A 16,834-nucleotide genomic window follows, 5' to 3' on the forward strand; every position below is an offset into this window, starting at 1 on the left:
GCGGGAGGAGGAGGAGGAGCAGGGGGGAAAGCAGGGGCCAAGAGAGGAGCAGAGGGGAAAGGAAGAGGAGAGGGGAAAGGAGCAACAGCAGAGGGGAGTAAAGGAGGAGAGGGAAGAGGAAGAGGAGGAGGCAAGATGAACACCATTCCCTCGTCAAAAAATGAACAAAGTAAGGAAATGTTTCAATGTGTTGTGCAGCACTCGGCAGCAAATTCTAACAGTCTTTTGTTGACACAGACTACAGCTTTAGGACTGTAAAAAATACTACTGTGTGTTTGTCAGGCCTGGCTGTCCAATCGAAGTTCGAGGAGATCAGGAAGTCGAACATGGCTACTGCTCAACGATTGGTCCAGAGCCATTACAGCTCCTCCTCCTCCGATGAGGAAGATGAAGCGATTGGGACGAGGGATGTAAAGCAGGGAAAGATTCTCGCCTCAACCTTTACGACCTACACGGACCAGACAGGTAACACAAAGGAATCACACATGTTATCGTCTCCTCCCGTCTGTACTACCGCAACTCGCTGTTCACTTTCTGAGTCTCTCTTCTGTGACTCGGCTCCAGTTTGTCCACGATGCAGCCGCTGGGCTGTTAACCGGGGCGTCAGGTTTTAAGCACTAGACGGGCCGGCCCCACTTTATTTATGTCTTTGTTTGTTTTTCCTCTGTGCAGAATCATTGCCCCTATGTTTACATTTTTTGTTTTTAACTTAGTCATGCTTGTTTGTTATTAATGTGACTAAGCAGTTTCTTATGGGTATATGATTGTCATCAGAGAGCTGCAGTATCATATTTAACCAATAGATGGTGCCCCTTGCATTCTCTCCACCACCCAACTAGTGGGGGGTAACAAGGAATGGATTACAATCCTATGAATGCTATATACCGGTGCACAAACAAATCCAAATTTTTTTTTTATGAATTGTGTGTGTGTGTGTGCAGGGGGTGATGTGAACGGGCTAGAGAGGACCAATCAGTATGTGAGTGAGCTGTTCCAGTCCGGAGCGGTCACCTGCCTCATCTGCATCGCCTCCGTCAAGAGGATCCAGGCGGTACGACGCACGCACACGCACAAGCATACACACACACACACACACACACATACACACTTAACACATGCACACACACACTCCCTCCAAAGTAGTCTACATGTGTCTCTTGCGTGTCCCTTAGGTGTGGAGCTGTGCCGGGTGTTACTCTCTCTTCCACATCCCCTGCATCCAGAAGTGGGCCAAGGACTCCGCCTTCCTCGTCTCCTCAGTGACCGACGAAGACTTTGGTCAGAAGCAGCACCCATGGCCTTGGTGAGGAGACGAGCGGCTTTTTCACCGTCACCTCTTGATGCGCGACTGAACAGTCGACCAAAGCCCCTTTCACAGATAGTTCCCCTGTGAATCACAAGCGTCAACTTTCAGGCACCGCTCGTGATTTTCACTACTAAACTTGCAGTAACATTGTGGAGGACTTGCGTCTCGCGCCCTTTCACACGTGACATAACAACACTGGAATAGATGGGCCAAGGGGCATTGCAGCGTATGGCGGCAATGCAAAATTTAGGGTTGCCAGCCGGATTACCCGGTAAGCGTCGGCGTGTTAAGCATACGTTCTCAACGGAGTCTTGTGAAATGTAAATGTTGTGATTGGGTAGCTCGCTCCATCTGAAATTTGCGTCACGTCAGATGGACGTTACCCTCAACGCGCCTCTTTTTTCATTCCGAGTACAGCCGTACGTCAGTGATCCGGAAATGTTACTTGGTCTTGAGAAGGAAAAAATTGCTGTTGCGGATTTCCCTAGAATATCGATCCCTGTCCTCATGTACTCGTGGCCCCATGCAGGAAATCTTGCATGGGGCCACGAGTAAATGTGGGAAAAGGTCTTAAGTAGTTAACCCTTGTCCTTCTACTCTGCTCCCTCTCCCCCCCCCCTCTACCCCCTCCTCTCCTCCAGTCCAAAGTGCCGTACAGAGTACCCGCCCAGTGCCACCCCCAACAGGTGGGTTTCATCTCTGTACCATATTGTCCGTATTGTCATTAGAGCAACGTAAAGCTACTTCAGTGTTCCTCCGTCTAGTGTCGTAGTATACGTGTGTGTGTGTGTGTGTGTGTGTGTGTGCAGGTATGTGTGTTACTGTGAGAAGGTGCAGGACCCCCCGGTGGACCCCTGGCTGCTGCCTCACTCCTGTGGGCAGGTCTGTGAGAGACCGCTCACCCCCAGCTGTGGACACACCTGTCTGCTGCTCTGTCACCCAGGTAACGCGCGCACGCACAACAACAACAGATTAATATACACTGAAACATACAGACAACCTCGCACACTCATATACTGTACATGCACAACCTCATACATTCATACACACACACACACACACACACCCAAAAATCACACAACAACAATCTTTAATATATGTACAAACATACAAATACATCACAATTGTTATTCATTTGTAATGAAGTAATTACGTGTGTGTGTGTGTGTGTGTGTGTGTGTGTGTGTGTGTGTGTGTGTGTGTGTGTGTGTGTGTGTGTGTGTGTGTGTGTGTGTGTGTGTGTGTGTGTGTGTGTGTGTGTGTGTGTGTGTGTGTGCGCACCAGGCCCCTGCCCTCCCTGTCCGAAGATGGTCCATGTTTCCTGTATGTGTGGCAAAGGCCGGCCTCTACCTCGTCGCTGTAGCAACAAGGTAACAACAACAACCCACGGTAACCATGGGTACCGACGGCTACCATGGATGCCTCCATGGTCACACACACATTCTTGGTCACAAAACGATATATAAGAGATGTATGTACATTATCCTGATAATAACACGGCTTCTAACTGAATAAATATCTCATTTGTCGTTTTATCTCAGAATACTGTCAGCAGCAAGTCCTCAACACGCACAAATATTTGGTTGATTTTAAAAAGGATTTTACTGCTTCCACAAAAAATAATGGTCTGTTAGATTCTACGGTTCGATAAAGCGTACTTAGCAACGGTCTGCTGTTCAGAAACAACAGACCGCTGAATGCCCTAATTGACTAATCAGAATCATACTAAATGGCTAAATAGGATTATTGCATGGCTTTGTCAAATACACTATTCTGGTCAATTGGGGCAGTAAATGATGTGTTATTTCTGAATAGCAGACCGTTTGTCCAACCATAGAATCAAACTAAGCTGGATAACGTACACTGGGCCGGTGTTCAAAGCAAAATAAACCCTTTGCTTGCGTACAATGTTCATAGCACGGTGGGGACGAAAATCCCTGGCGGTGGTGCCTTGCTCTACCATCGAGATGCAGAGCACCAACTTAATCATCATGTTCTTCAATGTGTGTGTGTGTGTGTGTGTGTGTGTGTGTGTGTGTGTGTGTGTGTGTGTGTGTGTGTGTGTGTGTGTGTGTGTGTGTGTGTGTGTGTGTGTGTGTGTGTACGTTCTGTCAGGCCTGGTCATGTCAACAACGATGTGGAAAGATGTTGCCCTGCAAACAACACAGCTGCACGCAACAGTGTCACTCAGGTACACACATACAAACGCACACACCTATAGTGGATCTAACCCTGAAACTTGTTAGTGTGTTTCTGATGTACTCTCATGTACTGCATTTTTATCGTCAATTATTACCCATGACCTCTTCATATGATACATAGTATGTAATATAGCACTCCAAATATATTCCTCACATCATGTATATTTATATTCTAAGTAGCTCTGTGTGATTAATCGAATTCTGATCGCGATTTCTATTTTTTTTTGGTCAAACGATCTCCAAACTAATAAAATCGAGTTGACTATCATTATTTTTGATGATTTCAATATTGAAGGAAATAATCGTGAGTACGATTTTTGCCATAATCGAGCAGCCCTAATTCTAAGTAGAGAACACTGAAAAGAAATAGAACCTGTTGGTATTGATGACATGTTTTTCATCTCTTTCTCTCTCTCTCTCTCTCTCTCTCTCTCTCTCTCTCTCTCTCTATCCTCGTGGCTCCTCCTTGTCTTAACGTCCGTCTCTCCCCCAGGGCCCTGTGCGCCGTGCCCCCGGGTCAGTGTTCAGAGGTGTGTGTGTGGACGCGAGCAGGCGGAGAGGGAGTGCGCCAGTCCGTCCTGGAACTGCCAACAGGTTCTCCTCTCCCTCTTGTTCTGTTTGCTTCTGTCCTGCTTATCTCTAAAATCTCCCCAATTCTATTATCTTCCTTCTTCACATTTCCTACCCTCCTCATCCTATCTCCTTCCTCCCCTCTCCTCGCTTCCCCCTCTTCTAAATAAAATGTAATTCAATGAAGCCAAGTCAATCTGCATGTCAGTTAGTAGGTCTAATAAGTATATCCCCCAGGTGTGTTACAGGTTACAGGGAATGGGTTAACCTAGCTAACCTATGAACATCCTTACTGCACCGACAGCATATATATGGTTTCACCTTCTTCTTCTGACAAATGTACTTATTGTAAGTCACTTTGGATAAAAGCGTCTGCTAAATGCCCTAAATGTAAATGTAAACACACCTCGTCTCCTTCTTCCTCCCCTCCCCAAGGTGTGTGGAGGTGTGTTGTCCTGTGGGAATCACACCTGCGACCGAGAGTGTCACGGGGGTCTGTGTGGCGCCTGCCCCCGCACGGGGGAGAGGGCCTGTCCCTGCGGAAAGTCCAGTGAGTTCACTGCACGCACGCACGCACGCACGCACGCACGCACACACACACACACACACACACACACACACACACACACACACACACACACACACTGATGATGATGATAATTGATCATCATCAACAACCAAGTCACCCTGATAGATGGCATTTTATTGTGTGTGTGTGTGTGTGTGTGTGTGTGTGTGTGTGTGTGTGTGTGTGTGTGTGTGTGTGTGTGTGTGTGTGTGTGTGTGTGTGTGTGTGTGTGTGTGTGTGTGTGTGTGTGTGTGTAGAGTGTTCGCGCCCGTGCACGGAGGAGGTCGGGACGTGCGGGGACACGTGTGACCGTCCGCTGACGTGCGGAATACACACCTGCTCCATGAGATGTCACCATGGCAACTGTGAGACCTGCAGACAGGTGAGCGCACCGACACTCACTCACTCGCTCACCCAACATAACACGCGATCATACATCGACGTACTGAGCGTATTATTGGTGGATCGACGACATGTGTCTTCTGGTTAATTGGTTAATTGGTTAATTGATGATTTGTATGTAGGGTGATTGGTCCGTGTTTTGCCCCCGTGCAGGAGGTGGAGCGGTGGTGCCGCTGCGGGCGCTACAGCCGCGTGGTGCCCTGTCACAAGGAGTACCTCTGTGACACCAAGTGCCCCAACACCCGGGGCTGCCAGAGGCACCAGTGCAGGAGAAAGGTTCCCCCTTTTTATATACCGGAGGCAAACGTAGAGACACATGTCCCCCGCACAGCCAGGAGGCGCTGTGTCCCAAACACACGCCGTTTACACTTTGTCATTTACTTCATGGACACCAATCCTTCTTTGGCGACTATGTTGTTTTTAATATTTGATTTTATCAAAGCAAATATATTTTTGAAATAAGTTGGATCGCTTGACTTAATTCAAATTTCTGTATTAAGTATTTTGCCTGCTATTCTATCATACTGCCCACTATTCTAAATACTTGTTAAAAAGAACCATGCTATGCTAACATTTAGCATGCTATGCTACCGCACTGCCCAAAACGATTATTAAATTATTATTAAAAAAAACAACGATTATTAACCATTATTAAAAAAGAACCGTTGGAATGCTATACCAACATACTGGCCACTATTTTGAGTAATTGTTTAAATTAACCTTTCGCATTCTATGCAAATTGTCCTGTGGCGCCGCAGTGTTGCCCCGGTAACTGCCCCCCATGTGACCAGAACTGTGGACGATCGCTGGGCTGCCGCAACCATAAATGTCCCTCAATCTGTCACCAAGGTAACGCACGCACACACGCACACGCACGCACGCACGCACGCACACACACACGTGCGCACGCACACACACACACACGCACCACCTCCACGCAGAAACGGTCACTTCAGATGAGTGTGTGCCTGGTGGATTGTGATTGGCCGGGACAGCCACAGCGAGAGAGGTTCAAGGGTCAGGCTCTGGAATGTTCTGAGTCCACAGCACCTTCTGTGTAGTAGTGCACGTCTGTGTCCGATGTGTAGGTTGGATCACCGCCGTGCTACGTCTCTGTGTGTGAGAGAGGTGTGTTTTGGCGTAGTTTAGTATTTCTTTATAGCACACTGAGAGCATGTCAATACAAGTACAAGCTCTCTTTCTTCATCCCTTAGGTTCCTTATGTGTGCTTTCTCAATGTGCGTCTAATAGCGTTTCGTTGTTAGCCTACTTGTTGACATGTGGGACTAGTGGAACACAAGTCTTGTTTTGTCTTACTAATTGCGGCCAGCCCTAGACTTGATTAATAACCGTTTAATTTTTATTCACTTTTTATACTGCGTTTCTATGTACTAAATATATTGGTATATTATGTGATTGTGTGTGTGTGTTTGTGTGTGTGTGTGTGTGTGTGTGTCTTTTATGACCCAAGAGAAGGAGCAATTGTTTGTCTGCTTTGAGATTTGGTTGAAAATGATCAAAAAGCTGCATGACACCCGCCCACACAACTGCACACACGCAAGCACACACACACTCAAAGGCTTCTGTGTCTTTGTTGAGTTGGATTAATGAGTTTAACCAGGATGTAGAGGTCATCGCTTTCCCATACACATGTAAAGTGTGTGTGTGTGTGTGTCTGCATGCGTTTGTGTGCAATTTGTTTGTGTTTAAATGTCCTCCCTGTCTTTTGTCTCCCGATAGGGGGATAAAAGCTAATTTATTCGTCTGTCTCTCACTGGATTGGCTGAAAAGATAGAAGATAATTGATGGGCCTTTCTCTCCTCTGATTGGCCACCCTGACCTTTTGAGGAGCGAGGGAAAGATCGTTAGACGCATACGCGCACACGCATGCAAGTCGGGGGAAAGGTTTTGGCGTAACACAGGAAGCATAGGTCATCAGATGGCAACTGCCACATTCCACGTCTATGTGTGTGTGTGTGTGTGTGTGTTTACCTTTTGTGTGTTTGGGTCTTTGTGTGTGTTTGTGTGTAAAGGTCTCTGTTTTTTAATTGGAAGTTAGGCCCCCGAAATTAGGAACGATTTGTTCAACTGTCGCCTTTTTCGATGGCTGAACAAACGCCTTCAGCCGACATCGTACACTCGTCCAGCATGACAGACGGGGAGAGACAATCATCGAGGGAAAATGGTGTGGAGACAGACTGATGGAGAGAGGATAGAGGACAGTTAGACCGATGGGGGAGAAAAAGAATTATACAGGTTTACAGAGACCGATTGATGGAGGGAGGATAGAGGACAGACTGAAGGCTGATGGAGTGATGAAAGAGGAAACAGAATGATGAAGGGATGATAGACAGAATGCTGGATGAATCATAGAGGACATACATGAAGTAGGAGAGATAGAGGGACGGAGGATCCACAGAATGCTGGATGAATCATAGAGGACATACATGAAGTAGGACAGGCAGAAGGATGGAGGGATGACACGTATTAAAGTGTGTGTGTGTGTGTGTGTAGGTGCCTGTTATCCGTGTCCAGAGACGGTCCAGGTGAAGTGTGCGTGTGGCACCTCCCGCCTGGTGGTCCCGTGCGGGAGAGAGCGGAGCACCAAGCCCCCACGCTGCAAGGAGCTCTGCAGGTAAACGCACAGACCAGGGCTGTGTGTGTGTGTGTGTGTGTGTGTGTGTGTGTGTGTGTGTGTGTGTGTGTGTGTGTGTGTGTGTGTGTGTGTGTGTGTGTGTGTGTGTGTGTGTGTGTGTGTGTGTGTCCACTAGGAAAGGCTTTTCCTTTAGGAAATGCGCTGATTGCTGTTAAAATTAGCTTTGAAATATGTTCAATAAATCTTCAACACGTAAAGAAATGTTGTATAGCTGAACCCAAGTAAAAAGATTTGAGTTCAAAAGTTAAAAGTTTGAATGGAATAAGCATAACAGTATAAACATACAAACCATTGAAATAATGTCAAGCTTCTGGGAAAGTCTCTAACAGAATCTCAATCTCAATCTAAATAGCTAAACCTAAGTGATTAAGTTTGAACCTTGGGTCTATTCGTATGATAAGTATGAGTATGATTAGATGTAGAAATAGTACTAGCACGATACATAGGGGTATTGTTATGATAATAACTAAAGTTAAGACATCATTTGTGGTGGCAGAATGTGTGTTAATTGTTAAACGCCTGGCTTCTTCAAAGCTAGGCCACCGAATGAAAGGGCTCATAACGTCGGGCTCTGTGGAGTCCCAGCTCCTGAAACTTTCTTTGTGTGCATACGTAACGTGAAGAAAAAAGGGTTTTACAGAGCATTTATAAACATAGCCTCCCTCATTGTTCGCTTCTCCCACAAGCAGACCCCCAGCCATGTATGAAGGACCTAGCGTCCGCCCATAACCTTGAAAGACTATAACTCAGACTTCTTTTAATGGGACATTGTCCTGCTCGGTAAAAAGAAAAACAAACATCTGGGGGTCCAACATGTGTCTGTCCCTTCAAGTATGTGAGTTTATTTGTTCTAGAAGACTAGACTTTTGTGCCAAGGAAGACGAGAGATTCCATTGGGACCCAGTGTAATGTAAACAGGGGTTGCACACACAAACGCTCAACAAATGCTCAACGAGTATCATTCCGATCGATTCGATTCATTTTAACGCTGTTGAAACCACAGTTGAAGTTTTGAATTGTGTTTCAAATGAAAAATGTACATTGGAGGTCCGAAATGTTAGGCTTTTGTAAAGCTAACTTGGGCTAGAGCAGTGTGACGACTATATAAAATATATCGAAAATCTGTTTTGATAAGTAAAAATATAAAAACGTGAGGATTATTTAAATGTTAGTTAAACATAGTTTAAAGATCAATTCATTTACATATTAAGGGTTAGTCGATTGAATGATGGTGTGCGATTTCATTCAAAGTTGACGTTTTAAAAATGGAATGACGTCTGAAGGTGAACAATATTTGGAGGAGATAGGTCAATAAATAACTACTTAAATGATCCTCCTCTGCTCCGTGTCTCCAGGTCGCCTCCCACCTGCCACCACCCCGCCAGGGAGAACCACCGCTGTCACCAAGAGGCCTGTCCCCCCTGCCGCCAGCCCTGCCTGCTGGCCCTCACCCGCTGCACACACACCTGTCCCGCCCCCTGCCACGACCTGGTGCTCATCAAGTCTCAACAGGTACACACACCTGGCCTGGCCCTCGTTAGGAACACACCTGGTCTGGTCCTCGTTAGGAACACACCTGGTCTGGTCCTCGTTAGGAACACACACCTGGTCTGGTGCTCGTTAGGAACACACCTGGCCGCGTCCTCGTTAGGAACACACCTGGTCTGGTGCTCGTTAGAAACTCGTACACTTGTCCTGATCCTCGTTAGATATACACACCTGGCCTGATCCTGTTAAGGTACACACACACCTGTCCTGGGCCATGTTAGATACACAAACAAACCCAATTTTGCTGGTCAGGTACACATGCCGCTGTCCTGGCCCTCGTTATATAAAAACACACCCGTCCTGCTAGTATAGCGTGCAGTTTGTTTCGAAGCATATTGTCCTAGTGAAGTCACATGTAAGTCGTAGTATGACCGTCAATGTCAAAGGTTTGTGTCGAGTTCACATATGAATTCATGTGTCCAGACCAAAGTGGGACATTGTAACATTTGTGTGCGTGTGCATGTGTGTGTTAGGCCAAGGTGGCGGGTCCATGGGAGCAACCGACTGAGCCAGCCTTCGTCCAGAAAGCCCTGCCCTGTCCACCATGTCAAGTACCTATACCAACGTACGTGATGCACGCACGCACGCACGCACGCACGCACGCACGCACGCACGCACGCACGCACGCACGCACGCACGCACGCAATCCCACACAGATCTACACATGCAGACTCACACTCAAACATCTGGTGGGCCGATTCACTAATGTTGTTTAAGAAAATATGTATTTAGAACCGTGTTTTACGATTGGTCAATGTTATTGAACAATAAATAACGTGCATATAAATATATTATAAATAAAGGATTCCTGAAAAACTAGCTTTAACAAATTAATCTTTAACTAGCGTTAATTAATTTGACAAACTTAGTTGTTGGGCGTTGTGACCGACAATACAAATATACAAAAGACAAAATAATTAAAAGACAATTAACAATGCATGATTTGGTCTGTAACAATTTTAAGGTCAACTTTGTGATTTGGACACACACACACACACACACGCACACACGTGCACAGTCATGCTGTGGTGCTTTGGTCTTGTCATGGAACATTAGACCTGAGACAGAACACATGCTACATGCTGTGAGTGTATTTGTTTACACACATTTTTTAAACATTCTGGTAGCTGCCAACTGCCTGCAGTTTTTGTGACGCATTTAGTGACTCCAAATTGTGTGTGTCTGTGGACGCGTGTGTGTGTGTGTGTGTGCGCCTGCACCCCTGCATGCTGGAGAGTTTTCTTCTGGGTGTCATATAATATCAACGTAATAAGCCAAGGTAGAGGTTCGGGGTTCTACTGGACTACTAGTTACTACTGGTATGTCAGGGATCACGCACTCTATGCTTAGCAACAACAATGGACACGGGATAATGACAATTATGACGGCAATGATGATAGTTATGGTGTAATTATGTAATGATGACAGTAAGGTTAATGGAGATAGCATTGACAGCTGATGGTGGATAATATGACATTTATACAATGCTAAGTTGCGTTGTGGTTTGTGTTTCTGCAGCGCCTGTTTTGGGGAACATGAGGTAAGTTGGGGTCACGGGCTTGTATCTTTGAGTTTGTCTGGTTCTCTTATTTCTCTTATCTCTTTCACCCTTTGACCTTCGTGCCTGAGAGTGATGCAAAAATGAAAATATCTCATTTCCCTCTCCTCTCCTCCCTCGCTCCATCTATCCATCTGCAACCTCTCTAAGCTTCTGTCCCCTACCACGCTTTGGTCTCGTCTCCCTTGCAGCCGTTTGTCCTCCTCTGTCCTCTCTCTCATATAATCTATCTCTCCTTCCTCATCCTGGTAGTGCTTTTATATTCCTGGCACAGGCCGTCTCTCTGTCCCCCACCTCGTCTCTTCTCTGTCCCCCTCTCTCTGTGATTCCATCTCTCTCTCTCTCGCTCTCTGTCTCTCTGTCTTTCTCTCGCTCTCTCTCTCTCGCTCTCTCTCGCTCTCTCTCTCTCTCTCTCGCTCTCTCTGTGTCTCTCTCTCTCTCTCGCTCTCTGTGTCTCTCTCTCTCTGTCGTTCCCCCCCTCTCTGTCGTTCCCCCTCTCTCTCTCTCTCTCTCTGTCGTTCCACCTCTCTCTCTCTCTCTCTCTCTCTCTCTCTCTGTCGTTCCACCCCTCTCTCTCCCTCTGTGTTTGTCCCAGTCACCTCCAGACAGCTTCAGGAGGTGGTGTGCTTTTGGAAGGAGAGTGGTAGAAATCTGTATTCTGTTTGTCAGAACCCCGTGGCACTGTAGTTCTGCGTGTGTGATCTACAACGCCCATGAGACACGGGACTGCTCACAGCATCCAGTGTGTCAGCTCATTGGACTCTTCACCTAGTGGCCATGTGGTTCTTAATGCTTGCTGTGGGACGGAACATAGAGCATATGGCCCTTTACCCGACATCTCGTCTTCATTTGCTATAAGGGGGTTCACGATTTGGTGTGTGTGTGTGTGTGTGTGTGTGTGTGTGTGTGTCTGTATCAGGTGAGTCCTGTTCCATGTCACAAGCGAGGCCCGTTCACCTGCAAGCGAGCTTGCGGACGACTTTTGACCTGTGGCAACCACAGCTGCACCAGGGAGTGCCACACGGTAACCAAGGGAAACAAGACAGGGGTGAGTGTAACCACGGTAACCACTTGCATCTTCATCCCTTCTATATATCCCCTGTTGTTTTATTTCCTGGGGGTCATTTTAGAAAATTATAAAAAAGTGAATCTCTCTCCCCCCCCTCCCCCCCCTCTCTCTCTGGCTCTTACTCCCCTCCCCCTTTTGTAGTGTGAGGTGTGTGAGGTGGGCTGCTGTACGCCCCGCCCTCGCGGCTGCCCCCACCCCTGCTCCCTCCGCTGTCACCCGGGAGACTGTCCCGTCTGTCAGCAGATGATCCGCCAGCGGTGCCACTGCAAGATCACCCTGATCTACGTGGAGTGCACGTACGCACAACGCACACACACACACACACAATCGCATACGTACCGCATGCAATCGCACACAGGGTCAGGGTTTTTTTACTTTTTTTTTTTTACCCGAAGGCTTCCTAGAGCAAGATTCTCTCCCCAACCCCTACCATCTCCCTAAAGACATGGATCGAAACCTACTTAAAAGTCTGCTAAATGACTAAACGAATGTATCCACAAGCTCCTCTTAAACCACCTATGATACTCCCCTATCCGGCCATCTGTTTCCCACGGCAACGCGCACCTGGGGATAGACACGGCATCTGGTCCAGGTGTGCTCTGTGGGCCTGTTCTCATTTAAAGGTCAAAGGTGACACGTGTGTGTGTGTGTGTGTGTGTGTGTGTGTGTGTGTGTGTGTGTTGTTGTTTGTGTGCGAAGGAGACTGCAGTCGGCCGACCGTGAATCCAAGATACAGCTGGGCTCCTGTAACAACCAGTGTCCTAAAGAGGTACATTCTCACACACACACACACACACACACACACACACACACACACACACGCTACAGGCACACACACACGCGCGCACACACACACATGCTCACACACAGACACATGGACGTAAGGACTTACTCGTTCTGCTCTGTGTTCTAACACACCTCGGCTTGAAGAGTAATGCATCATGAGACCTCACTTATCAAACTGGCTGTAAGTGTGTGTGTGTGTGTGTGTGTGTGTGTGTGTGTGTGTGTGTGTGTGTGTGTGTGTGTGTGTGTGTGTGTGTGTGTGTGTGTGTGTGTGTGTGTGTGGATGTTGGAATTCACTGTTTGATGGAGTGTTGAAGCTTTCCATGAGAGAGAATGTATCTGTCTCTCTCTCTCTCTGTGTGTCTGACTCTGTTTCTCTCTCTCTGTCTTCCTGTCTGTGTGTCTCTACCGGTCTCCCTCTCTCTCTGTCCCTCTCTGTCTGTCTCTGTTTTCCTTGTCTGTCTGTCCCTCCATCGGTCTGTCTGTCTGTCCGTCGGCCTCTTTCTTCCGTCTTCTTGTTCATACCACACCTTTGTTTTGGTTTAGTGTACATTTTCTACTCATTCCTGATATAATTAACTTAGCTTGCCCATGTTTTCAGAAGCTTATCATAACAGCATACCTGGGTGCACGGCTGCCCTCAGGAAGCCAGTGTGTTGCTCTGGCTGAGGGGAGGATCTGTCCGTAACACACGGAATCTTACAGCTCAACACGGAGACACACTGAGACACACACTGAGACACACTGACACACACTGACACACACTGACACACACTGAGACACAAAGCTCAACACACTGAAACACAATGCGCAACACACTGGAACACACTGAAACACAATGCGCAACACACTGGAACACACCGAAACACAATGCGCAACACACTGAGACACACTCAAGCACACACCCTGAAGCACAGGGCGGTCTCTGTAAGGAAAACAGTGAGCGGTCGGGTGGTCCACCGTCACCGTGTGAGATCACGTTACTGTTCATCAGGATGATGCTCTGATACAGGTCAGAAAGAACAGTGGACACTCTCACTCCGTCTGCCCGTCTGTCTGTTTGTCTCTCTGTCTGTCTCACTCTCTTCCTCTGCATCTTTCTTTCTTTCTTTCTTGCCCTCCATTTCCTTTGTTCCTTCTCTTTTACTCTTGGTAATCAATTAAGCTCTGGCGCCAGCCACACACACTCACACACACACGTATGCACAAACACACACACACACTTCCCCTTTTTCTCTCTCCTCTTTCTTAACGTGTGTATTACTTTCACCTGGGAATGATTTAGCTTTTTCATTTTGTCATAGTTACTGGCACACACACACACACACACACACACACACACACACACACACACACACTAGAGCACTACACAGACGCACATGCTCACACAGAGTGGGTATGGGAGAAGCCAGCTGAAAGTGTTTTACTCTGTTTTTCCTCGAACTGCGTTTTCTTACCCGGCAACAAGTCCCTGTGTTTAAAGTCCTCTGATCATGTGGTTTCTTATCTGCGGCTGTGCTATGGATGAATGCAGCTTGTACCAGTGTCACACCCAAGGGCTTCACTGTTGGATGCTTCCATGGTGCTATAGAAAAGAACGATATAGAATATACAGTATAGAACGTTTTTCACGATTATAGAAGTTGTTCTAACTGTGTGTGTGTGTGTGTGTGTGTGTGTGTGTGTGTGTGTGTGTGTGTGTGTGTGTGTGTGTGTAGCTGAGTTGTGGTCACCGCTGTAAGCAGGTGTGTCATCCCGGTCAGTGTGAGGAGATATGTCAGCAGAAGGTTAAAGTGAGATGTCCCTGCAAGAGGATCAAGAAGGTACACACACACGCACGCACATGAGCATGCACACTCACTCACTCACACACACACACGTGCATGCAAACTTGAAAGGCAAAGCACAAATAGTTTTTTTTCCGCATATTTATTGCATACAAATATTAAAAAAAAAAAAAAAAACATGTCAAATAGCTGGTGTCCCTCATAACTGTCTGCGTGGGGGGTATTTCATATCTATCATATATTTAATATATTATTACATTATTTGTGCTCCGCCAACTCCTGCGGACGTGACAGGAAGACAAGAGCGTGGAGGGGAGAGAGAGCAGACTGAAAGGGTCCAGTGCAGGGTGATTCAAACAGGAGCAGAACGTAGCACATTGCTACACCACTTCTTCTTTTTTGGAGGTTTAACCTGAACCTGCTTTGCTCAGGTAGTTTATAATAACGTTCCTTCTCTCTTTGTTTTCCCGTGGCACCCTGCAGTATGTGAAGGGGGAGTTAGTTTGACCCGGGAGCAGGAGATTAGCTCTGCGCTGGCGTGTAGCCGGTCCCCCTACACGCTGGGCTCGCCGCCCTGTCAGCCTGTGGGTCACGAATAACAACGCTTATTTGACCGGGAGGAGATTAGGGTTCGCCTGTTGGCCCTTTTCTTGTTTGTTTATATTCTGCCGGTTCAGCGTCCTCCAATTAGGGCGGGTGGTGGCGCGGTCCACAATGTTCCCCCTCATTTATTAGTTCAGCGTTTCGTTTATTGCTTGGAGTGTGGATTAGGATCCGAATGTTTCGTTTTAAAAGGGTTTTCTTTTCAATTAGGCTCGTGGTTATAGGCTTCAGTGTTTATTGCTCGGTTTATGAAAACCAGGAACCAATATTACATGTAAAGGTAGGATAGGCGGTACCTTGCAATGATTTGACAAAACGTTGCCTTTCCTACCTTCAAGTGTTTCATAATTGTTCTAATAGTTTATTGAACACCTGTTTGAACACTTTAATATCCTAAAATAAGAAGAAAGAACAAAAACAGATGTTACAGATTATTTCTCTACCTACTCCCAAATGGTTTTGATGCCTCAACAAATACAGAAACAAATACAGATACTGGGCTCTTTGCACATCCCTGAATTGTACACACTTGGAATCCAATCTATTATCTCAAGTATATTTTAAAAGGATGCGTGTCTGTGTCTGTCAACTCGTGTAGGAGTTCCTGTGCGCTAAACTTCATGAAGACCAGAGTTTAGTGGAGTGTGACAACACCTGTAGACAGCATCTACAGAAAGCCAGCCAGGTACACACACACACACACACACACACACACACACACACACACACACACACACACACACACACACACACACACACACACACACACACACACACACAACTACATGAATGAATACACTGTATAATATAACCTATAATGTGTGTGTGTGTGTGTGTGTGCTCCAGTTGAAGGAGGAAGAGGAGAAGGCAGCCAAGGAGGAAGAGCAAAAGAAACTCCAGGTATGACACTGTTCCCATGGTTACTGGGAATTTGTTTCCATGTACAGCAATATTAATAGTGATGTTCCTTAAGCAGCGAACTGATTGGCTCTTACTTAATTTGTTAATAGTGTTCCAAATGCTGCAACTTGATTGGTTATTACTTAATTGGTTAATAGTGTTATTGACGCTTTGATCTGATTGGCCATATGTTTATTTAGCAGTGTATCTCTCAATATAGTGTTCATGCTGAAATCATCATTACATTATATGGATTGATAATATCGGGTGATTCCATTTAAACTATTGAAAACAAATGAGATTGTTGTGAATTAAACACATTTAACTATGAGGTGAGGGTTATGGAGGGCTCTTTGTATCCTCTGATAACCGTTATCCTCCCACCACCTGTTTACAATGTATGTCTCTTCTGCGTGTGCGTGTGCGCGTGTGTGCATTCTTGCGCCCGTGTCCAGGCGGAGTGTGAGGCGTTTGAGAAGCGACAGAAGGGCAGGAGGAGAGAGAGGAGGAGGAGAGGAGAGGTGGAGGAGGAGAGGGAGAGCTGGGCAAATACAAGCTCTTCCTTCTGCTGCCCGTGTGCGGAGTCGCACTGGCCGTCGCCGTCTACTACCTGATGTAGCGCGCGCGCGTGTGTGTGTGTGTGTGTCATATAGATGCAGAGAAGGTGTGTGTTGTGTGGGAATTTGTTTTTGAGGTGTACACTCATAGCCTGGCCTTCATGTCCGCTCCACCTCCTGGGGGGGGCCTGGACGGGGCCCTGAACCAACACCAACACTAGCCGTGGTCTACAGCGGTCACCGTGGAAACGACGTCGACGATCCATGAATTAGATGTGTTTCTATGCAAATGTTTTCTCTACTGGAAATAAACGTGAGAAAAG

General features: G+C 46.7%; 1 protein-coding gene across 1 annotated transcript; it reads left to right on the top strand.

Annotated features, from left to right (window-relative positions):
• The first annotated feature begins 31 nt into the window (after positions 1-31).
• On the top strand, positions 32-16,807 carry LOC311372909 (NF-X1-type zinc finger protein NFXL1-like). The gene is made up of 24 exons (XM_084489834.1): positions 32-169; positions 283-465; positions 942-1,051; positions 1,173-1,303; positions 1,948-1,992; positions 2,116-2,249; positions 2,591-2,676; positions 3,422-3,497; positions 4,001-4,101; positions 4,513-4,627; positions 4,903-5,027; positions 5,201-5,323; positions 5,806-5,896; positions 7,562-7,682; positions 9,059-9,215; positions 9,725-9,816; positions 10,770-10,791; positions 11,729-11,857; positions 12,020-12,174; positions 12,578-12,647; positions 14,383-14,487; positions 15,653-15,739; positions 15,901-15,954; positions 16,410-16,807. Exons 1-24 carry the CDS (start codon positions 136-138, stop codon positions 16,566-16,568), a joined length of 2,505 nt encoding a protein of 834 aa, XP_084345960.1. The 5' UTR covers positions 32-135; the 3' UTR covers positions 16,569-16,807.
• Positions 16,808-16,834: the final 27 nt, after the last annotated feature.

This window comes from Micromesistius poutassou, assembly GCF_964030765.1.
Source record: "Micromesistius poutassou genome assembly, contig: SCAFFOLD_5302, whole genome shotgun sequence".
In the NCBI taxonomy this organism is placed as follows: Eukaryota; Metazoa; Chordata; class Actinopteri; order Gadiformes; family Gadidae; genus Micromesistius; species Micromesistius poutassou.